This window comes from Neophocaena asiaeorientalis, unplaced genomic scaffold, assembly GCF_003031525.2.
Source record: "Neophocaena asiaeorientalis asiaeorientalis breed wild unplaced genomic scaffold, Neophocaena_asiaeorientalis_V1.1 scaffold215, whole genome shotgun sequence".
Taxonomy (NCBI): Eukaryota; Metazoa; Chordata; class Mammalia; order Artiodactyla; family Phocoenidae; genus Neophocaena; species Neophocaena asiaeorientalis.
In genome coordinates this window covers 373,857-398,466 of record NW_020175011.1, presented here as the reverse complement: position 1 = coordinate 398,466, position 24,610 = coordinate 373,857, and the positions used below count along the sequence as shown (strand labels likewise).

The window sequence follows — 24,610 nt, the reverse complement described above, 5'->3', positions numbered from 1 at the left end:
AGGTGTGCTTTCCTGCCTTTGGGGCCCAACCATGATTTTTGAGAAATACCTTTTTCCTGACTTTATTCTGACCTGTTTGCCTTTGCTGAGTTGAGGGTTTTCAACAAGCTGGGAAGATGTCATTCCGAAAAAGACCAGCTGTTACAGAAGGGAAACCACAGGGATGCAGCCCTTTTAACTATTGTGAATTGGAGTTTTTCTTCTCTTTCTCTCTTTCTCTCCTTCAGAAGACATCCTTCTCTTTCCACCTTCTTCTTTCTTCCATAAAACATGATAAAGCAAGCGTGGTAAAAGCTAACCTTTGGGGATTCTGAGTGAAAGTTATAGAAGAACTCTTTGTAATGTTTTTGAAACTTTTGTGTCCATCTGAAATTCCTTTTTTAATTTAAATATATGCCCCCGTATAAGTTTTTAGGTTCACATTTCACCAGACCACAAAAATAAGTAGAATTTAGAAAAGCCAATGGGAAAGTGAAGCATATTCCGTCTGAAACAGCGGAAACAAAGGCGTAGCCTGGGGAATGAGACCTTGAACTTCTTGAGATGAACAGGGGCCTGAGAGATGGCATATGCTATGTAGCAGCAAATATATGTTTGCATAGATGAGTGGGGACAGAATATAACAGGTGAAAATCCTACAGCGGAGTTGTGATTTTATGTAGAGGAAAGTTTTTTGTGTAGAACTGTTCTACCTTTGGTCTGTGGCAAAGGATACTGTCTTAGTCTGTTCAGGCTGCTATAACAAAATACCAAAGACCGAGTAGTTTATAAATAACAAAAATTTATTTCTCTCAGTTTTGGAAGCTGGGAAGTCCAAGATCAAGGCCCCAGCATGGTCACGTTCTGGTCAGGGTCCTCTTCTTGGTTCATAGCCATAGCCGGTGCCTTCTTGCTGTGTCCTCCCTGAAGGAAGGGGGGCTGGCAACCTTCAGAGCCTCCTTTATGAGGACTCTAATCCCCTTCATGAGGGCTCCACCCTCATGACCTGCTCACCTTCAAAAGGCCCCACACTTTAATACCATCACATTGGGCATTAGGATTTCAACATATGAATTTGGGGAGGACACAAACATTCAACTGTAGCAGATGTATTAAACACATTTATAGTATAGAAAGAGTTATACATAATGAGCACTTAGAGGATTAATGTAAAGCAGCACTTTAGAAGCATTGGTCCCTTTAATCATTTGTAAGTTCCGGCCAGCACGTCTATTCACAAAGCAGACCCCCTAAAGAACGTAGTTTCTTTAAAACATATATTAATATTAAACATACATTAATTCAACAACACTGTAAATCAACTATACTTCAATTTTAAAAAAATTTACATATATTAATTCAGACCCATTTTCCACAGTAAACCAAAACAATACAGATGTACTCTATGAAGCTCTTCAATTGTATAAAGATATTTAAGGACTTTAGGGATGAAATCAGAAACGTATTTAGATCCCTGCAATTTGGAGCCCTGAGGAAACCACACAGAGCAGGAAATCCTCCAAATCAGAGACTAAGTCTGGCACAAGCTTTTGATTGTTGTGCGAGACCAAGCTGAGCCCTAAGACCCACTGTTATATTTAATTGAACACTCTAATGACATCCTCTGAGTACACTGCTTTAATAACACACTTATTTAAAGTGACGCAACCCATGTTTTCGTCCTGCAAGTCTCAGTAGTGACACTGACATTTTCCCTTTCCCTCTCTGCCTCATCCTCTCCCATCCCTGCCTTACAAATAGTCACTGTCTCTTTAAATCACATTTAATTAAGTTTCCTTTTTCCTTTTTCTGTTTTCTTCCCCTGTTGTCTCATGTTGGTGGCAGGTTAATCCTGAATTTGTAATAAATGCAAATGGATTAAAGAAAATCATGAGTTCAAGATTACTTTAACCTCACCAGCATAATTGTTAATATCTCCGTCGTCCCCTGGGATATGTAGGATTACATCAATTAAATTGGTCTCTGTAACTGAACGCATTAACCATAAATGTGACTGCCATGTCTTTCCCAGCACCCTTAAAGTATTTAATTTGCTTGCCTGTAATAGATTGTCAGAGCAGTAAACGTAAGGCAAGTAATGTAAATGGTGTAATGATGATAATTATCTGAATGGATCGATCAGAGTGTTACTGCAACGTGATATTGTGGGTAGAAACGAGATACAGACATCCCGTATACATTCCCATTTTCAACTTTATTTCCTTATGTATTATTTCCCAAGATTTTTCAAGTGAAAGCAGTGTAAGCTGGCATCGCTGTTCTCTCCTTTATCTCTCCCCATCATCCTCTGTGCTGTTGCCTTATTAAAACCAGCAGACCCCAGGGAAGCTAAATTTCTCCAAAGAAAGCAGTGACTTTATAAAACTGAAATTCTAGCAGTTTCTCCATTATTCATGGTATCCAGATATTTGAACCGGAAGTCGCTTTGTAGATTGGCTAGTATGTTCCCTTCACTTATTAACTACTAAAGAACTGTAATCCCAGAAAGGTTCCATGACTTGTTGAAGGTTACACAGACTGCTATTGCCAGGTAAACTGCAGCGGGTAGAACCGGCCCTCCCACCTGGGCTGGGCAGGGAGCTGAGGGGTTACACCGGCTGCAGGTCTGAAGGGAGTTCAGTGTGACAGGCCAGAACAAGCCCTGGAGGAACCAATAGCAGGTCAGGAAAAGCTTTCCGTTTAGTTTGGGTGGGTAATGAAATGATGGAACTGTCTGAGGATAGCCAATACTTAAAAATCTGAACAGATGATCAGCATGAGGGTAGAAGGATTGGGCTATGTGGCAGATGTCTGTCCATGATGAAAATGGAAAGAACAGTGTAGGATCCCACCTGAGGGACAGGAGTGTTGGGAGAGGGTTGCTAAAACAGGGATTCGAGCCCAGAGGAAAAATGTCAAAGCCAAGTATTAGAATGGAAAGTTGAAGAAGAAACAGGGATTTAAAATCCTTGGATTTGAAAGATGACCAGGTCGGGATGATCTGACAGTGGCATCCAAACAGACTGTTTACTTCAGCTTTTGTGCCCCATCCTGGTTCAGTGACACCACATCAGTTTCATTGGTAAGTAACAAACGGGCCTAAATCTGAAACTTTTCATACATCTGCCAAAAAAAAAAATCAAATCATCAAAGCACAAATAAAACCAGAAAACAGAACACTAGAACTTCAGTTGCTGTCCGCAGAAAAATAAACACCAAATACTGTACCCACGGCACTATCCACAGCGAGGCTGTGTGTGCCAGGGCAGGGTGGTAGCAGAGGGTACAAGGAAAGCACTCCCAGGATGAGAAGGTCTGACACCACGAGCTCAAATCTCAGTACTGGCTCTTGGGCAGGGCTTGAAAGTGTACAGGACCTAAGGTGACCATCTCAGCGAGGCCATGATTCTGTGGAAAACGAGGCTGAGAGGAAAGGTACCATCTGAAGATGTGACTGTGAAGGGAAAAAGAAGAGGGAAAATTTCAAGATGCTGTGGAAATAAAAGAGAAGTATAAGACCAGCCTCCCCGGTCATCATTCAGCAAAGAGGCTAAAACAGGGGTGTATAGGGCAAGGGTGGAAGAATAGTACGTGAAAGTGATAAACGGATAAAACAGAAAGGATGCAAGTAGAGAACTGGTAGGAAAGAAGGCGGGGGAACAGTTGATTGTTGCATATATAACAGGAGGGAGCAGGGCACAGGATTTTAACGATGGTAAGAACAAAGGGAGTGATGGACCCTAGGAGAGAAGCTGTGAGAGGTGGAAGAGGTGATGTCGGAGGGTTAGGAGAGGAAGTGACACCTTGCTCCTTTTAGTATAGTTTTGACTTTTGGAATCACGTTCATGTTTTCCATATTCAAAATATAAAATGAAACCAATGAGAAGAGGAGAAACTAAATTTGAATACTATCAGAAACAAATGACCTGAACTGAATTTCAAAATAAGTTTTCTTTTTTTGAAACAATTTAAACATTTTTAATTGAAGTATAGTTGATGTATAGCCTTATATGTTACAGGTATACAATATAGTGATTCATAGTTTTTAAAGGTTATACTCCATGTATAGTTACTATAAAATGTTGGCTATATTCCCTGTGTGGTACAGTGTGTCCTTGTAGCTTATTTTATACGTAGTAATTTGTACCTCTTACTCCCCTTCCCCTATATTGTCCCTCCCCCTTCCCTCTCACCAGTGGTAACCACTAGAGTTCTCTGTATCTGTGAATCTGCTTCTTAAAACATATTTAAATCTAAATAAATTTAAATTGAGAAAGAAGCAGATGTTAACTTTCTCAAAATTTCTCTGAGTCTCATAAAGAATGTTCATAAATGCAACCCTTCCAGCTTCAGTTTCAAATAAATAGTGTAGCCACACTAAGGTGTGAGGGGTGAGAAAGAGCCAGTCTGGTATCTTTTGAACACAGTATTTTTACTATATACCTGCATTCTAAAGAAAAAGCAAATGTGAATTCTTCTTAGTACTATTTTTTTGTGGTGTGACCATTTCGTACGCACTTTAGGATTGAAGAAATGAGAAAACATAATGATGTCAGCAGCCCATGCTCTCACTCTAGAAGAAGGAAGATACAAATATGAAAAGGGAGGGCAAGGAGGAAGTCAGTGGGGGGTTGTGTGTGTGTGTGTCTGCACGTGCACACGCATGTGCAAGGAGAGAGGGAGGGGAAGAGAGGAAGAGAAGGGAGAAACGCTTCCTTCCACCGAAAGAGACTAGGAGCGGTGATCCCTCAGTAATTTGCACACATTAATATCCAGGTCTTAGTTTCCAAATATCATTGCCCAGCTAAAAAGAAGCAGGATTCCTTGGGAAAATGGCTGCTTTCAGGGATGGGGCACCAGACAAGCAGAATGGGCATGGAACATTTCCCTGGGCCAAAAAAGAAAGAACATGTTTTAAAAATGAAGGAAATATGTCAAAGGGCACAGCTTAGAGATTCACCTTCCCAAAGCTGAGAAAATGGAGCATCAGAATAAATACTGAGAGTGCAGACATAGCCCTACGAATAATAAAAGAATCCATGTATTCATACTGATAAATAAATAGGAAAAACACTTCCTTATGACATCATGCAAACTCGTAAATGTAGGCAGAAAAATGGTAGAAATCATCATTTTCAACCGAAGTAATTGTTGATCCAGGCAAGATTCATGGATGGTTGCTAAAATAAGTAGATAAAAGTTTGATGCAGAATAGGAGATTTTCATAGTCTCAAAGTACGTGCCCCCAATTTACTTATTAATTCTAAAAGGAAAGATAGTAAATTTACAGTGGAGAGATTTGGAAGACTCCACCTTAACCAAGTGATCAAAGTTAACATGTCCAATTATGGGACAAATGGACATGACACGATTCTGATATGATGCACTGAGAAGGACCCAGTATCGTTTCTGTGCCATTACTGCCAGGTGTGCAGGAGGAAACTTGAAGGAAACCCAAATTAAGGGGCATTCCGCAAAATAATTGCCCTCTACTCTTCCAAAAAAAAAAAAAAGGGAAGGAGGGAGCGAGGGAGGGACAGACAGCATAGACGACAGCTCTTCCAGATTACATGATCTTGGATGAAGGACAAATAGATGATTTGTCCTTCATCCAAGATCAGGTCCCGATCCTGGAGAGCATTCTAGGTTGGAAAAAACTTTTGCCATAACGACATTATTGGGACAATGGATGAATTTGGAATAAGGACTATAGGTCAGATTGTGGTGCTGTGTTAATAAACACTGTATTTCCTGACTTTGAAAACTATACTATGGTTGTCTTCGTTATTGGGAAGTACACACAGAAGTAGTTAGGGATAAAGAGCTCACTCTCAAGTTGCAGGAAAAAAATTGAAAGAGAAAGAAAGTGATACAGGAAATGTGGCAAAATGTTAACAATTGGTGAATCTAAGGAAAGGGTACGCGGCAGTTCATTGTACCATTTTTGCAAATTGTCTGTAAGTTTGAAATTATTTCCAAAAAAAAAGTTGAAAGAAACCATAACGGGAAAATGTGAATCTGTGTACCTCCTAAAAATCATACCATAGTTTTGAAAAAAATGATCTAAAGGTCTGTACGCCCACTTCTAAATGTCAAGGAGGGCTGTCATGAGGGGTGGGTAGAGCCAGGTTTCCTTGGGAGATTGGGATGGTGATCACTGTGGCAGCCATGGGGTGGGTTAACTTATACAGTTCAGGATTCAGGTTGGGGCCAGCAGTGGCCAAAGTGAACCCAGGTCACCAGACACAGAGGGCAATGTTCATGCCACCATTCCATGCTTCTTCTAAAACCTAATGTGCTTATACTGTATACTTTTGTTCCCTTATTATTCTGCGGGTAACCTAGTAACCATATTCAACCTAGGATCCTACAGTAACTTATTTAACATTAAGGTACCTACAAGGCTCTTAGGAGCAGGAAAGCAGTACTTTTAAAAAGGCAGGGGGAGGGCCGAGGGACTCTTAAGTATGTTCAATTCTTAAATTTCTCATTATAGTCTCATGTTCAAAAGTCATTGATTAACCCAGAACACAGCATGTTTAGTTTGCTTGTGGAATTACGCTTTCACGAATTTACCTGAGGTTCTCTTCTGTGACCTAAACAAATACCAGCTTGCGAAACTGTGACAGGTCTTAATGAAGTGGATTAAGGCATTTTTTCCATTTACATTTTCATAGAATGAAGTAAACATTATAATCTTTTTCACAGAACACTCTCGCATCAGGCCATGATTTGATTTTCTACCTGTTCAAAATATCAAGTTTTGCATTTCTTTAAATGCTAATGCCTTTTTGTGAACAATAAGACAGGAGTCCTCCCTGAGAGATTTATAATAGTACTTAGAGCAAACTCGTCAAAGATTCTTCTACAAGAGTGTTTCGGATCCTGAGGAGATATATTTAGTAACTGTATTGAAGATGTCACGTAACAGAGCATTTCATAGATTTATCTGTATTATTTTTGTATCTCTACTGCAGGCAGAGAATTCAGCGTTGGCTTTGGAAAATGAAAATCAAAGGGAACAGTATGAGAGGTGTCTTGATGAGGTAAGGGGAGCGGGGTGCTTCTGGATAAGACGCTGGACTGTTTAGGATTCCCTATGTCAGATCTTAATGTGTGTCTATTACCGGTCTCCAGAGAACATTAGCATTTTCGCCTTCAAAGGAAGGCTGTAAACATGGTGAATGTGGAGAAGGAAGGTCAGGCAGTCCCCTCCCCCTCCCTCCCTATATCCTTATATGGGCATCTGCAAATTCCTCTTGGTTATTGTTTAATATGCTTGGGGCATAGGTTGGGAGATGCTTCACCGTACGATAAATTCGTCCTGTCCAGTAAGTGTGATCCCAGCCCGTGAATGAGAAAAGCCACCTCAGGGCACGCTGCATCGCCTCCAATTGGATGCCATTTCTGAAAAAGCAAATCCTTGATAGAGTGGGTGGGGACGATGTTCACAGTTGGCAGCCAGAGGGGAAAAACCAGTGGATTGAGAACAAGGCAAGAAGAGAAAGGGAAGTAAGGAGGAAAATTTGAGCAGAATGGAAGGAGACGGGGCCACACACCTGAGTAAACTGGAGAAATGTGATTCGACGACGCTGAAGAGATGACAGCAGAGATGGTGGGTGGCTCAGAGTTCCTGAGAGGGGAGGGAAGACTGAAGTGTATGCAGGGCCCTGGTTTTCCCCTCAGCCATCCCCTCACACGGCGCCAGGGATCGTACCACCCATCTTTCCTATGTCATCCAGCCCGGACTGGCCGTTGGCCTCCCTGACAAGCTCTTATCTGGGACTTGGTTGGTGATTGGAGTTACTCATTTGATGGGATGACTTCTCTAGTCATCTGCCTGATACCCTAAGACTTGCACATATTCTTCTAAGAGATTCTGTTTAAGAGCTGTTATGATATAGCTGACGGAGATTTTAAGAAAATAAGAAAAATTACATTCCGTCGAGTTCTGCTACCTTACCAGTGGAAACTAGCAATGTATCTTCAGTCTTTGCCTCTTTACTAACCATTGGGAAAACCTTTCCCGACAAACGCTCTTGAACTTCCTTCCCCCTTCCCTCCCCCAATCCCCCCATTGATTGTCCCGGAAGGTGATGGGTTGAACGACAAAGAACACAGGTTCAAATCCCAGTTATGGCATCATCCCCTCCGCCATGTACTCCTCTTCTCCCTTGAAACTAGAAATGGTGCTTCCTTCAGAGTTCCACCTGTGCTGGATATTTTCCTACACCAGTGCTTCTTGAAATGGGATCCCTGGGCTGGCAGCATCAGCCTCATCTGGGAACTTGTTAGAAATGCAAATTTTTAAGCCCCGTTAAGCTGTAGAGAATCAGAGACTCTGGGAGTGCACGTGGGCCTGGCTATGATCGATCTGTTTATCAACAAGCTCTCTGGGTGATGCTGTTGAGCCCTGCAAACTAAGAGCCATTATCCTCATAACACAGACCACTTTGCTTCACAGTTACTTGTTGAAGAACCCTCAAAATGTCCCCAGAAAACGGTTTAGCTATTTAAGATTTTAATTGTTTCATATCTCCAGCCATATATATTAGTTACTCAAGCAAAATGGTGTTTGCACTCGTCTGCCCTGTCAAGACTTAAAAGGACTGAATAATCTTTACACCGTCCAAAGTTAAAAGAATCGCTCAAGTAAGTTGACATAAAGGGAGGAGTGGTGACTCGGTGTCTAGTGAGGCCAGTTCAGCCCCCTCCCCCCTGTTCCCCAGGTACTTGGTCCAATCAAAGTTTAGGGCAAGAAAGACCAAATAGATCCAAGGATATTTAAAGGAACAAATATTGCCCTTGGGTCATATGTATTGATCAGCAAAGTTCCACTTTAACCTCCTACACAGAAATTTCCAGTGAGACTTAATCTGCATTTAGAAGTCAAATTTACGTGAATCACACCACAGAAGCTTCTCAGTTGTCACAATTTTCCCACAAGTCATCCCCCCCATCACTCAAAAAGCTCCCAGCATTCCTTTCTGGAAATTCACAGCCTGCCTTCTGTACGTTCTCTATGCCTGCATTCCGAAGGTGTCATTAGCATGTGTCTGGTGAAACCGAAGTTTTCACCCACAAAATCATTGAGTATAAAGTTTCCACTGAAGACAGAATTTTCAGAGGGGGACTCCCACTGTACTTTTTTGTTGTTGTTCTTTTATTTGACATGAGAACGGTTTTATTTAAATCATCGATCACTGGTGCAGTACTCAATATTAGGACTTTGAAACGATTTAGACAAAGTCTGTTTCCTTTTAACGGATGAAAAAACCGAACCCTAGTTGGCAGAAGCTAATGCTTGCGTCACACAGCTAATGGGAGGTAGAATCCTAAAATCTGCTTCCAACTGCCACCTGAACCTGACGCCAGGCAAGGTGTTTATTTTTGTGTCGCACAAGTGTAAGGACCATATAATCTGGATTAACTTTATAACAATAATTTAAAAGGTAGAAAAGCGTCCCGTTTTACAGAAGTTTTTAAATTGACTGTTTCACCATTTATATTAATACAATAAATGAAGAAAACTGACAGCAGAACAGGCCAGTGGTCAGCCAACACACAACACAACGTGTTAACAAACGTGGCCAAAGGATCGGTGTGTGTCATGCATTACCTTCCGTGTAACATCTTTTTTGGAGGGGGGGAGGAAATATAAAGGTGGATTGATTCAAACTAGCCCTATTAAATACATCTATTAAGTTTATACTTTCTTCTGAAATTAATATTTGAGTGGAACATGTATGAATTATTCACATAACACCAGCTTTCTACTGAAGTTTAAGAATCCAGCAGATGATGTCCACATTTAGGCAAATCCTAGGAGCAGTTGCCCTGAACAGTATCCACTCAGTCAGTTATGAACTGCAAACTAATACTGGGTAAGTATTTCAAAGTATGAACTACAGATATGATATTAAAAAAAAAAACATAGAGTAGAACAACTTTCTAACTTTAAAGTACAAATCGTTAAGTCACCAGTACCTACTTCCACACAAATTAAACAAAATCAGAATAAACACTCAACTTTTAGGAGAAGCAGTTTCAGTCCCGGTTTTACCACTTAATAGGAGAAAGATCTTACGTGGGTCCTTTCATTCAAGGATGATTTGAAAACCAATTCACAAAGTTAATATCTTGGATCCTAGCTAAGAAGACTCTTCAAGGATCTTTCATACTAACTTGAAGTTGGGGAACATACAATTTGAGAAATTAAATGATACCGCCCCTCATGCACACCCAGGTTACCCACAGTGAGTCCGGATCACACTTCAGTTCCTAATGACCTAAGTTAAGAGTCTCCTTTCTCCACATCTCTTATCCCGCGATACTCGACGTGGGCTACAGAACACAAAACCAACCTGTGTTCTATGTGGCACCACCTGGCTGATACTGATACCTAAGTGTGCACAGGATTGAGTTAAAAAGCTCTTCAACTCATCAAAGAAAAGAAAGAATAAAAATAACACCCTTAGTTTACACAGGCTTAACCTACGTTGATCACCTAGTAAATCTTGAATTGGCTCCCATTAGTGGTAAATAGAATACTTTTGTATTTGGTGTAGAAACCAACAAATTTAGGTTAAATCGAGCCTTCACTCTGACAGTACAAACTATGTTTATTTGTGTGTAATGTGCCAGTTTTATATACAAATCATAAGTAAACTTTAAAATCTGAAGCAGTGAGTCTGATGTCTTCCTACTGCCTTGTGGTAGTAACTGTTTAATCCTGCTGGATCAAACTCGCTTGACTCCCCACACTTTGAGGCCAAGGAAGGTGCTGTTAAGAGCCAGGGGGAAGTCATGTACAGCTAGCCTGCTTGGAAAAGCCAAACATGGACAAGATCTTTCGTAAGAATCCGAGTAGCTCTTGTCAACGCTTTCAACCTAGGTGACCCCACTGGCATTAACAGGATTGATTTTGAGGTAGCTACACAGTTTTAAAGATGCTGTTAATGAAAATTATGGGCAATTTATGGTATAGCCGTTTAATACCATTCAGGTAGCTGATCTTTTTCTCTTTTGATGAGAAGGAAGAAAAGAAAACTCAGCAAAATAAGAGCACATCTTCAGTTCACTTAGAAGTCAGCATCCAAGGTAAAGGAATTCTCTGTCGGACTGGACATCACTCCCATCCTCTGATACTCGCCTACTCTCTTCTCAAAGAAGTTAGTCTTCCCTTCCAGTGAAATATCCTCCATAAAGTCACATGGATTTTCTACTCTGAAAACCTTGCTAAAACCCAGCTCCAGCATAAGTCTGTCTGCCACGAATTCGACGTACTGCTTCATCAAAGCACAATTCATCCCAATGAGCTCCACTGTCGGGGCCTCCGTGAGGAACTCGTGTTCCACCCTAGCTGCACTGACGATTATTTCTTTGACTGTCTGCTCCGAAGTTTCGTGTAGCAGGTGTTTGAACATCAGGCAGGCAAAATCACAGTGTAAACCCTTGTCTCTGCTAATAAGTTCATTGGAAAATGTGAGGCCGGCCATCAGTCCTTGTTTCCTGAGCCAGAATATCGATGCAAAAGAACCAGAAAAGAAGATTCCTTCCGCTGCGGCAAAGGCTACGACACGTTCTCCGTACGTAGCCTCTTTGTCTTCGATCCGGCGCAAGGCCCAATCTGCCGCCTTCTTTACACAAGGCATTGTCTCAGTGGCGTTGAAGAGGAATTCCCTTTCTTTGGAATCTTTAATGTAAGTGTCAATGAGGAGACTGTCCATTGCAGAATGTATGTTTTCCATGGCAATTTGGAAGCCATAGAAATAATGGGCTTCCGTAATCTGAACTTCCTGGCTAAGCCGCTCCACCAAGTTTTCACTTACTATGCCATCACTTGCTGCAGAGAAAGCCAGAACACGCGAAGTGAAACATCTCTCCTCAGGCTTCAGGGCTTCCCAGTGCTGAATGTCCTTGGAAAGGTCCACCTCCTCAGCTGTCCAGAAGGAAGCCTCCGCTTTCTTACACATCTGCCAAACATCACGGTATTCGATAGGAAAGATGACAGAGCGGCGGGGGGTTTCTTTCAGAAGAGTGGTTCATCCTCCACCCTGGGGGCAGATGGCTTAGGGTTCGGCTCGGCGGGCTCCTGGCAGATCCTCCTTGCGGTCCCACTGAGCGACGGGGGAGTGTCCTCCCAGTCCGCCAGGCTGAGCCCCTTCATAGGCGAGAGCTGGAGGAGATGCTGCTGATGCAGGCCAGCCACGGTGGCGGGCGGGATGCCAGGTGGACTGCGTGCAGGTCCTGGGCCCTCCGTCCTTAAGTGCAGAAGTTTAACTGTTGCCAAAGAGGGGATCTGCAATAAAGAACCACCTGTGAGCAGCACAAATGTTCTGTATTCATGAATCCCGGCCCCTGATTACACATGCCTGTCGTTTTGTAACTAATTGCATGAGGGTAGACAATCCATTTCCATGCATTGTAAGAGAACACTCTCAAAGGGGTAGTTGAATGCAGTAATAATGCCAACTGGAAATTCTTTTCAAGGCTTTTCATACTAATTAGACAAACTAACAAGGTAAGGCCTCATGTAAGTTATTTCCTTGCTAATGGGTTTCATGAAACATACACAGGTGGATAAAATGTAAATTTGAAGTGTTCTTCAGTCCCTTTTGTACTGAGTGTTATTTTCTGGGAAATGAACATATTGAGGTGCTTAGTGATTTTTATTTATACATGTATTTTACACACACACACACACACACACAGACACACACACACCATCCCTTTACAGATAAAAGCCCTTCTTCTCAAACCATCCTTCCTTAACTGCTTACCTGAAAATGTGTTTTAGTTTCTGAAGTTTGAATGATTGGATTCAGATTTAACATTTTTGGGGTGACTGCTTTTGATCAGGTACTGCCCAAGGTGCTTTCTCTGATGATGTCTATCATCTCATGCTTTTTTTCACAATTTTAGAGGCAGACGGTTCCCCTGCTTGACAGAAAAATCAGGTTGCTTCCCCACCCCCATACATATCAGTGAATGACCAACACAGGCAGTATTTGAACCCAGGTCTTTTTTGTGATTCTGCCCCAGTGCTCTTCCCACCTGCCCCCAGCTGCCTTCCTACAGTAAACCAAGCTCAGAAGCAGAGAAAACTTCTCCAAAGCACATTTCCCAAAAGGCGCGCTTTAGCGACCAGGTTTGTACATTACGTTGCTGACATGACAGTGGCTTGGCATGATAAAGTAGCGCATAAAAGGGTGAGAGCAGGGCCACCAAGCAGGAGGACAGGACCGTTAAGCATGGTGTCCGCTGAGTACCTTACGCGCCCCACCCTGGACCCCATCCCCGACAGTCTTCAGGATGTAGTGAGCATTGGCTCCCTCTGGAATAAACTCATTCAGCCTCAGGGACTGTTTGGCAATAAAGCAACAGACAACTCTGCAGCCCTGATTCTCCTCTCTCTGCCCTCCTCCCCCATCCCTCTTCATCTGACAGGGAAGAAGAACAAAGATGTGTGTGGGTCACAGATGAGCCAAGTGTCAGAGGAGCTGGCTTGTCTGAGAGAATTCTTACGGAGAGGAAAGGAGAGATGTACCTGGCCGCTCTTCTTGGCACCCCTGTTCCTCCCGCCCGGCTGCCCCGCTGCCCACACCCCTGCTCCTCTTCTAGATTCAAAGAGGGAGGTTTCCACAAAGAGCCTAAGGGAGGTTGTCAAACAAGCCAGGGGCTTAAGGACCGACTGTCACCTTTGCTCAGTGTGTCTCAGGTCCCCATGGCCCAGCCCAGCTGGTCTTTTTTCTTTCTTTGGAGAGGAAAGCTGTCAGCTGACACTAGAAGGTATTTGTTCTCATTAGCTGGGCCTGCCAGGGTGTGATTATTTGCAACCTGAGTGCTAAGGGCAAGATGCTATGATGAGGGCAGGGGCCCATTCCAGGGATCATCTTGTGAACCTATTAGAGGTTGCAGGCACAAGCTCCAAACAGTTGTTCTGTTGATGCATCGGGGAACCTGAGCTGTTAAAGGTAGTAACAAAACCCAGGAAACTATCGTTAGAGACAGTACCAAGGAAAGCATGTGTATCACATGCCTGCTTTTCTGCAAGGAACCTGTGAGCCCTTCTGGGTAATAGAACCCCATGTCAGTAGGTAAAGAAACAATGCATTCGTATATCTTTGTTCAGTTTTCAGGTAGAGCAAACAATTGTCCAAAGTACGTGCCAAAAGGAACTGTATCAGAGATAGAGTCTATAAGCCTATAGGGCAAACATATTGGATCGCAAAGATATAACATATTTACTGCTACAGGCTCTTACAGATAAGGTATTCGTTTATGACTCCTGCTAAATCATGTAGAGAGCTATTTTATGCGACCACTGTGCCACAGACTGGTTTAAGTGAGAGACCAGTTCGGAGGAAGAAAAGAAAACATTGATATTAGGCAGTTTTATGAGAATGTAAATCAAATCTAAAGTTTGCTATCCAAAAGAATTAAATTATTTATGGTATAAATTAAGTTTGGTACATTGTTCCTGATTTAAGCAGCATGAATAGTTCAATTCTTCTTTTTTTTTTTTAATTTTCAAGAATAAAATAGATGGTATATCGTTTGACTTTAAATTCACAGTTACAAATTGAAATGAACATTTAAAAACTGAAAGATTTTCAAGATTATGCTATTGGTCAATTTGTGTCGGCCAAATAACATTTATCACCACTGTGATCATGTATAAATAAAGTAGTGAAGGAAAAAGTAATGGCACCAGTTACGGAAAATACAATTTATTTTGGACTATGATAGTTCTTAGATATGCTTCTTTAACTTGGGCTGGACTAAAAAGCAAAATACCTAAGAATACTTTTTCTTCAAAACTGTAGTTAGTTTCAATGAAAGGCCTTTCTTTTTTACTTAATGTCAACAATATAAATTTGAAAAGGATTCTGATAGGGAAAAAAATCCTTCCTGTGCATACAGTTCAATGAACCGATTATAGGTAATCTGATTCTAGTCAGTTACTGCTTGTGGTGTAGATGTCTGCTAGCCACAAGTTGATTGCAGCCTGTATTTTAATTTTCAGTGAGGCTTACTGGTGGCTCACTGTCATTAAGGATATGTTATTTTGTCAATATTGAGTTAAGAAACAAACATGAAAACATTTTTACCATAATCTGTTCCCCTATACTAGACAGAGAAATGAGCACACACAGTTCCGCATCATCAGAAATACATTTGTTATGAAGAGAAAGAGAAGATAAAAGTGTGGTCCTCAGCCTTAGGTTGAATGTGAGAATTGCCAATATGATTGGTAACATGATTACACGATTATCACACTTATAATTGTGTTACTGCCAACCTCCTACCAGCTATGTTCTCTTTGAAATGAAAGAACACATCCCAGTCATAGATACTCTGCAAATTTATATCGAATAAATGAACGAACAGAAATACCTTATATTTAAGATCTTTAAATATCCTGACTTGGTCTTTAATGCTGTCAGTTTCATTTATCACACTAAATGTTTATAGTTTATGTATGTATTGACTAAAACATTCCACATAATTCACCTATCTACCGTAATTTTATCATATTAGCCATATGGGTACATAATTTCAAGGTTGTGGTGAAGTTTAATGACTCTTTGTGAAGTGTTTTTGAAACCTGCAGGTGAAAAAGAAATCTTAGTGTAAATACATGTAGAAATGATGAATGGTTATCTGGAGAAAATGCCAGATTCTTGAAATATCATGGACATGTTATCGGTTTTTCACATGGCCGTTAACTGGAATTGTGTCACATGCCCACTCCTAAGCCAGTCGCTGAAAGGGACTGGAATAACCAACACTGGCTTAGATTAATCAAGATTCACCTCCTTGGGCTGAGAGGGGCCCAGCTTCTCCTACTGTCACAAGCTGCCTGATACCTGAAGAAAATTAGAGTTCTAGCAATGTATTAGTGACAGTTATATTTGGTTGTATATTAGAAGAAACTCAACATAACAGTGCCTATTTTATTTCTCTTTCATATACCAGTTCAGAGATAGACAAGGCAGCTCCATGCATCATCAGGACCAGGCTCATCCTATTTTTCTGCCCCCAAATACTTAATATGTGACTTCCATTGTCAAGGTGGCTGCTGAAGCTCCAGCCATCACTTTCATATCCCAGCTAGGAAAAGAAAGTAGGATGAGCCCCCTTTTTATAAGAAACTGCCTATAAGTCCAAGAAAATAGACTGCTAAAAACTCATTGGCCAGAAGTTTGTCACACAGTGACAAGGGAGGCAGGGAAATGTATTTGGATGTGTCCAGCCAAAAAATCAGTGTTTGTGACTTAGGAGGAAGGGGCAAATGGGGGATAGAGTAAACAACTATCAGATTCTATCACAGGTAACAATGACAAGAGGATGGCATAAAAGAAGATGTGGAGTAGGAAAGCAGAGCGTATAGGAAAGAATGAGTTGCCCCTATTCTCCACCATTCCACCTACCCCTATTGCAAGTAATTTTAAGCAGTGAAATAGTCACACAACAAAAGAATAGGAAGGAGAGGCAAAGGACATTGTAAATCAGCAGTGTAGAAACCGTATACAGATAATTGGGATCGTGTTTTACACTGTATCATTTTTTAGCCTTCTTAAAGTACTTTACATATGAAAGGATATTACTTTTCCAAATATGGAAATGTGAGAGTCAAGGTATGAATGATCTTTCGAGCCTAACCATCTTAATTAGCAACAAGGTCACCTTTGGAAAAAGCGAAGTACTACCTAGAAGGAAAGGCTTATTATGAAAAGAATCAGGTCCTCTGGAGCTAGAGGAAAGAGGAAAATAAGGAGCTAATTAGCTATAGTAAGCTGTGGGAAACTTATTGATAAATTAGAGTCCGTGCATATAAAGTCTCATTATTATAAACGGCAACTCTTTTCTTTATTTTTTAAAGGTAGCCAACCAAGTTGTGCAAGCTCTGCTCACTCAAAAGGTAGGTCACTTTCTGGCTTTATTATTTTCAAAGTACTTATGTGAATAGATTGGAACTCACATTGTCAGACTAACAGAAACAATGATTGATAGCTACAATACTTTTCTATTTATTCACTTAGGTTAAAATTGTGTGCGTTTTAGATGGCATATGCAGTAACATCAATGACCAATAAATTCATAAAATGTAAACTCTTGGGAAAGTAATAGAAAGCCTTTTGAAGATGAAAGATTTCCATGGGCCCACCCAGATGGGTAGCAAACCTATCATTTTTATTTAGTAAATGCAAACATTAAATAAGTTGATGGATTCCTCTGACTCCTGTAAAATGAATAGCCTGTGATGGGCCGCATTAACAGAGGCCTAAAATTCAGCAAGAAATCTTTGAGGTTAGGAAGTTTGTTTAACTTCTCTGGACCTTAATTCCTCTTCCGTAAAATAGGGATAACAATGTCTACTTCCCAGAATTGCTGTGGTCGTCCTATAAAACGAAACATATAGAGTTGTCCCCCCAGGAACACGTTTGTGGTAAAGATAAATGGTGGTATTATATACTTGAAAGTTGCTGAGAGTAGATCTTAAGCCTTATTATCACAAAATAAAAAAAGAATTAACTATGAGGATGTGTTAATAATTTTCTGTTAATAAATTTGATCTTGGTAATCATTCTACCATGTAATGTATATCAAATTATCATGTTTTACACTTTAAATATATACAATTATATTTGTCAGTTACTCATAAAGTTAGGGAAAACAACAAATGGTGATTTCTCAGCCTGAAATTTCTATACCTTCTCCTTTGTCATCTTCTTATTCTACCTTCAGATCACGTTATTGGGGCAGAGTGGGTAAATGCAGGAAGTTGCCCAAATTTGGCAGGTTTGGTGAATTTTACTGAACCTTTTGCATCTCCTTCCATGATGTGTCTGAGAGGCTAAATTCTGATTCCTTCAAATTTTTTTATTCTGATTTACCTCTCTGTGAGACAGATTTCCTCTTTAAAAGAAAATCTTAGATCATGTGGCATGTTCAGGAGGATGTGGCTAAGGAGAGCAAAATCATTTATGACATTTTGGATTTTTTTAATTGAAAACAATTTTAAAGGTACTTAAATAAATATTATTTTAAATGTATACTGTAGAGGCACTAGAATAATATTTTTGCTAGATTCTCTCCCCGAACTACTTCTGTCAAAATATCATGCTTCCTGCTACAAATGATTTTAACTGATTCAGATTTTACATTAAACTACATAAATAGAGAGATTTGAGCACATTTATTAGGTTAGAATTAGGTTCCACTGTGAGTAACAGAGATCCAAAATAATGGTGGCTTAAATCAGATAAAATATAATAAAATTAGTTATTTATTTCTCAGATCTAAATCTACAGGTGGACAGTATGTAACTGGTATGATGACTCTGCTCCATAAAGTTGATAGGGTTCCTGGCATCCGGGCTTCCATCTTATTATTCTGTAGGATGTGGCCTTCATTTCCAGGGTTACCTCATTGTCCAAAATCGCTGCCCTGGCTCCAGTGATCACATCCACATTTCAGCCATCAGGAAGAAATGAAAGCCAAAGAAAATGAAGAGGCTAAAAGACACACACCTGCTGTCTTTTAAGAGAAACTTGCAAAAGTTTTCACACCTCCCTACTTATATCTCCATGAACAGAACTTAATCACACATCCACACCTAAGGAAGCTGACAGTGGAATCTTTATTCTGGGTATGTGCCCAGCTGAAAATTGGTTGTCACCTTATTGTAGAAGAAGGGTCGAAACAGATGTTGAAGGGCAACTCATGATTTCTGTCACAATGTATTTGAATGCCATTTCTTTTTCAAAGGCTTTAATTTCTCAGCTGCTTTCCTCCTGCTGGAAACTCGACACTCATTTAATTACAAACCTAAGGAATGAAGGGGCACTGTTGCAGCTCTGTGTGTAACTGTTGAAAGACTTCTCATGCCTGTCTTTTTTAATGGTGCCTCAGAAAAGAGACAAGAAAGCTGTCTGGTACAATATAAAGGAAAATGGGACCTTTCAGGTCAGCCACAAAAAATAGCTACACAAATTCAAGTAGTAACTAGTAAACAGATAAATCTGCCTTGGTACAGTTAAGCAGTAAGACACAAAAAGATGTGCTACTGTGAGATAGCATACCTCAGGGATACTGTGAAGCAGGCAAAGATGCCTGGGCTTTCAGAGATTCCAAAAGAACCATGTTCTGCAGAAACATGCACTTCCCAGTTTTTCTAGAGACTGTAGAATTGCTACAAAAAGACAAACATTTCTTTTTAATTAAGAGCACAATATAGGAAATAAAATGAGGTTTCTGCGAAAGCAGATGAGAAACCTAATTCTAAAGAGGGATGTAGCTGGCACAGAGTGAAAAACAGAAATCTTGAGTGATTTATCCAAGTCACACACACACATAAAATCCATGAGGTAAAATTACAGTCATAACCATACCGTTTTGGACTGTATCATTTATTATGACACAACGGCAAATCTGCCGTGACTTCATATCCTCCTCCCTGGGCAACCAAAAAGGTATTTTTCTGGCATACCAGGAATTGGCTCAGATAAGCATCTTGAAGTCACAGAGTGTATTTCCTTTCCAAATACTGGTAGAAAAAAAATTATTTCCGTAAATTTAGCAGCTTCTGTTAAATGTACGTATCATGTCCTAGTCAAGTAATTCAATTTATCTCACACACACATAAAATCCATGAGGTAAAATTACAGTCATAACCATACCGTTTTGGACTGTATCATTTATTATGACACAACGGCAAATCTGCCGTGACTTCATATCCTCCTCCCTGGGCAACCAAAAAGGTATTTTTCTGGCATACCAGGAATTGGCTCAGATAAGCATCTTGAAGTCACAGAGTATTTCCTTTCCAAATACTGGTAGAAAAAAAATTATTTCTGTAAATTTAGCAGCTTCTGTTAAATGTACATATCATGTCCTAGTCAAGTAATTCAATTTATCTCAGAAATCTGCGAGTTCTCTTAAGAGAGCTGACTGTCCCTCCTTTAGATCAATAACGCTAAAATGACAATATTAAACCCAGCTCACTTCCACTTATGCCTCCAAATCATAGGTCCAAGTCTATAAGTACAAGTGAAATCAATAACCTGAGCTAAACTCATATTTTTGTCTGAAATATATTTTATCTTCATTAAGACAATTACACTCACTGAAAATGTTACTCTCCTAGGTTCTTTTTTTTTTTCCTTTTTCCTTTTTTGCCACTAACACCAAACTTGGAAGAAAAGCATTTTTCCCTGGAGTTATTTTCCAGCATATCAACAACCTCAGCCTTACCTTCATGTTCTTTAGAATCGCCAAATATTCATGGTGTTTTTTAATTTGCCAGCATGGGTTAAGGCCCTTGTATGGTGGAATCTAGCAGTACAGCCAACCAGATAGCAGCAGAACACAATTTTGTAGCTTGGAGCTAAAAGAACTCCCAACTTCTACATATTTCCCTTGTAGGAGGTATGGTCAGGCCATCTGGGTCCACTTGTGTAGCAATGGCGTGGGTAGGATCTGGTTTCCTCGAAGAGAGTCTGTTTATATTTACTTAGCACTACCAAGGAGTCAGACCCCATGTCCAGCATTTTAAATGCACTGAATTGTTTTTGTTTTCACTGCCATCTTGTGAGGTAGGGCTACGAAAATCAATTTCCCATAGTTCCAATTGCTAGAAGTGCCAAAGCCCGTATGTTAACCTAGGGTTACTGCACTCCACTCCATGCCCTTACCCTTTGTACCATTCGGTACAAATTTGGACTGTATCATTTGTTATGACACAAAGGCAAATCTGCCATGACTTCATATCCTCCTCCCTGGGCAACCAAAAAGGTATTTTTCTGGCATACCAGAAGAGATGCTATAAAAATCAACAGATGTGTTGAAACCCAATGATTAGTTACATACGATTGCAGGAAATAAAACAAAAGGGCAAGGAAGCCAGTAGATTTCTTAAAACTTCTGGAAGCATCGCCAGTCCTCGCTAGCAAGGATGTCCAGGATCTGACATGCGTGGAGTCAAAAGTGACTCTAAATTTGGAGATTTCTCCAAATCAAGCTTTCTAAGAATCAGTCTTATTTTAGACCCCAGAATTTCCCAACTGCCAGGGACCTTAGTGAGCATTTAACCCTGAGCTTGTCAACTAGCTTTGGTAATAGGCTCAATTCACTGTAATGACATAAACTGTTTAGCCATCACCCAGATGAAGAATGTTTTCATTTGAATGCCTTTTGGATGAAGGCTTGCAGTATTCAGTTTGCCACGAGACTCACCACTTCCTATTGATTAGAACTGGCCTGATTCAGTGATACAATTATGTTACCTGTCTTGCCTTTTTAAGTATTTGATGTTGAGGTCCTTGGTTGGTCTGAGATGTGACCAGCCTTTTCCAGTAATCCTTTTCTTTTTACAGAAGTATTAGCATTCTTAGAAGAGATAGGGATATATCAGTGACAGACACTGAGAAGGGCTGTGACTGGGAGAGGCTGGTGGATGTGGTGTCCAGTAAGCTTAAGGGAAGGATTCAGGTGGCCCTTGACAAGCCATCTCATGAAGCAGCTGAGGCATGCCTTGTCTTGAAAGCCTGGTTTTGCGCAGAAGCTACCTGTAAGGTGAGGAAACTGAGGCGTAACCAGAATAAGTTACTTCCTCAAGGTCATGTGGGTAATGAGGACCAGAGCCCAGGCCTCCTAACTGCCAATCCAGTATGTTCCCATGATACCCACTGCCTCTGAAATAGGAATACCAGTATAATATCACTGTACACGATAAAATCAGATTTAATCAACAGTACTCCAGTGGTAATATCAGTATATATCGAGCTTCTAATCAACCAGCATTTCCCTAAATTTCCTTTAACCTGGAGCTGGCAATGGTTTTGCTCTAAATGCATAAAGTAACCATACTCCATAACTACTACACAGCAGTGAAGCCAGAATCTCTTTCAGCCCCAAACACAGGTGAAACTTGTCAGGAGTACAATGTGTGGATCCTCCGGGGAAGTTATGGTTTGGGATCATTAAGATACACAGGGCCCTTTTAGACCAGTAGCATCACAGCGCTCAGTATATTCTCCCCTGGCATCCAGCTGTAATGCCTTACTTTGTTTCAATTGAGAGTGGCATGCAGATTGCAAAGAAAACAGGTTGGGCTATTTCCTTGAACCCAAAGACCACTATACTTGCTTACGTGAGATGAAATGTAGTCAACTCTTTGGCATTTTTTCTTCCTGATAACATTAGACAACATATCCCCTTTTTTCTTTCAAAAGACACAACCTTATATTTTCAGGGGGGTCCTCCCCTTGAGGCCTGAGACATACTAGGGAGCAGAGAAAGAAAAAGGTTGTGGATGAGGGCAGATGGTCCAGCCCCTGTTGGGAGCCATGATCTCAGAGGCTGGCCTCTGAACAGGAGAGTTCTTTAGCTTGTAACGCCTTACCTGGGGGGCATAGTCTAGTATAGTCTCCCGTCTATAATCGACAGCATTAGAACAGTGGCTCTTGCACCCAGCCTCAAAATGTCATATGGGCCTTTATGTTAGCGGGTTCTCGTGGTGAGCCCAGGGGAAGCACAGACAGCCTGCTGACACTCTGCCTAGTAGTCAAGGAAACTGTGGTTTTTCTCTCTCTCTTTCCATCTCTCCAGTCTGGCTGTGTTTCTGTGTGTACACATGGGCACACACACATGGCTTTGATTACAGTTTCTTGGGATGACAGCTGTCTGGCATCACTTAACCATCCAGAGCTCGAGTGAAGAAAACAAGAATGTTAAAACAACACAGAATATTCTTTTATATCTACACATTTTCTGTCAGCTCAGTTCTGTTGGTCAGTGATCGTAAGAGCAGCGTCACATTCCTAAAGCCCTCCATTCCCCCTCTGCTCTGTGCTGATCGAGGTGAGCCACGCGTGATGAACGGTTCTCAAGGTCGATAAAGTGTGTTCCTGCTGATGAACTTTTACTGCCTTAAGTAACAGTAATGGCCATGGACATTTGGGCACTGGTACAAAAACTTGCTTTAGAATATATTGATTTTTTTTTTTTTTACCCATCTGAAGAAATCTTTTCAAGTTATTCTCAGTTTTGCTACTAAAAACTGTTGCTGGTATTCCTTACAAGTCTCCTTTCTCCTTGCAAATCCAAACTCATATGCTTCTGTTTCCATCCCCGCCCCCCCGCCGCCGCCGCAAGTGAGAATGATGGTGTTTTCCCACCCAATAGGTACTATTAATATTTATTTACCTCACAGTCAAGTTTTATTAATTGCTTAATTAGCAGTAGTGAAAACAATTAGCGTTTGGGAGCAGGGAGTGTTATATACACGCTAAGAACAAAAAGTAGCATTAGTGAGACACAGAGGTTGAATTCTAAATAAAGACAGCAAATTTAGCCTTTTAATTTGAGCAGTGCCTAGGCCCCCAAAACAGCCTCTGCTAAATGGCATGCACACACCCCCTGCCCCTGCTTTTACAGCTGCTGCCCTCCTACAGCTTGCACCCTGGTTGCCCCGTCTGGACATGGCATTCCTTTGCTCTGCTCTGCATTTGTAGGCGGCAATCAGTTGAAACCATCCTACGCATCAGCTTCTTTATTTAGCTAAAAAGGTGAAGTGAGTGTAAGCTGTGCACTGAGCTATAGCTTGGCCTGTCTCTTTGCCTCCTGTAAATAGAATGAAGAAGCCTGGCAACGATGATGCATCTCAGGTAAAGCCTCGGAAGCTAGACCTCTCTCTAGCCGCACACTTAGGTTGCCCCAAGGTTACGTATGAACCAGGCGCACTCACCGTTGTGACTGCTGTTTAGGTCCTGGGGAGCAGAGCTGTGGACTGGCACCCTGTCTTGCTTGCAGAGCCTTAAGTGAGGCCTGTAGCTGCCCCACCTCAGAATACATAGGTAGACACACTAGCAGTGTTGAGAAACTTAAAACTCTATCACACCATCGTAAGAGAATAGAACTCATCATCATTAACCCCTTTAACAAAATCAGCACACAATTTTATCAAGCTCCTACTGCTCTGTGGGGTGTTGTGCTAGGTGGTGAAGGAAAAATGTCAGAACGATATGCTCGTGCTGGTGTTTCTGTGAGTATCTCCTCGTGCCTTTGGAGGAACGTGTCATCTAATTGACAAGATAAGTCCAGAGCCTGAAAGCAAATCAACACAGAGCAGTATCTCACATTAGCTAGATGTCGTAGAAGAGGCATCGAGGGCTTACTGGAGTTCAGGAAAGGGAGCAGATGAAAGCGGAGGGTGCCAGGTAAAGGCGTGGGAGAGGAAACAGAATTTGAACTGGCTGTCAACCGAAGAGCCAAACTTGGACCAGAAGAAGGAGGTGGATGAGAAGCAGAAGGGAGGTCGGGGAGGGGGAAGGAGGCAGAATGCCTGGTGCTTTCAAGAACAGGTAGACCCTTGTTAAAGAACAGGGTAAGAGCATGGTAAGAGCAGAAACCTTTTTTTTTTTCAAATCAGGAAATCGTGTAAGATAAAGTTTGAAATGTAGAAAAGGGTCAGCTTTTGAAGAACCTTGCCTTGGGGCTTTATTCTACCTGGTGTTCCTTGAACCCCACCAAAGAGGGTGTAGACATGTCAGTATAAGTACTGTCTTTATCACAAGTTAACTTGGAAGGCAGCTTCTGGGTGGGATTCTAGAGCATCCTAAAG

The 24,610-nt window shown here is 41.1% G+C and overlaps 2 protein-coding genes across 2 annotated transcripts in view; one reads left to right on the top strand and one right to left on the bottom strand.

Annotated features, from left to right (window-relative positions):
* The window catches only part of NCKAP5 (NCK associated protein 5), an 899,001-nt gene that overhangs the window by 731,078 nt on the left and 143,313 nt on the right, over positions 1–24,610 (top strand). The window contains exons 8-9 of the mRNA XM_024761906.1: positions 6,957–7,025; positions 16,868–16,906. Coding sequence (XP_024617674.1) covers positions 6,957–7,025; positions 16,868–16,906 — 108 coding nt within the window. The remainder of the gene's footprint in view (positions 1–6,956; positions 7,026–16,867; positions 16,907–24,610) is intronic.
* On the bottom strand, positions 11,051–12,815 carry LOC112411044 (ribonucleoside-diphosphate reductase subunit M2-like). Its single transcript, XM_024761907.1, is given in 3 exon segments — positions 11,051–12,017; positions 12,020–12,280; positions 12,762–12,815. Coding segments are annotated over 3 exon segments (1,272 nt in total). The 3' UTR covers positions 11,051–11,060.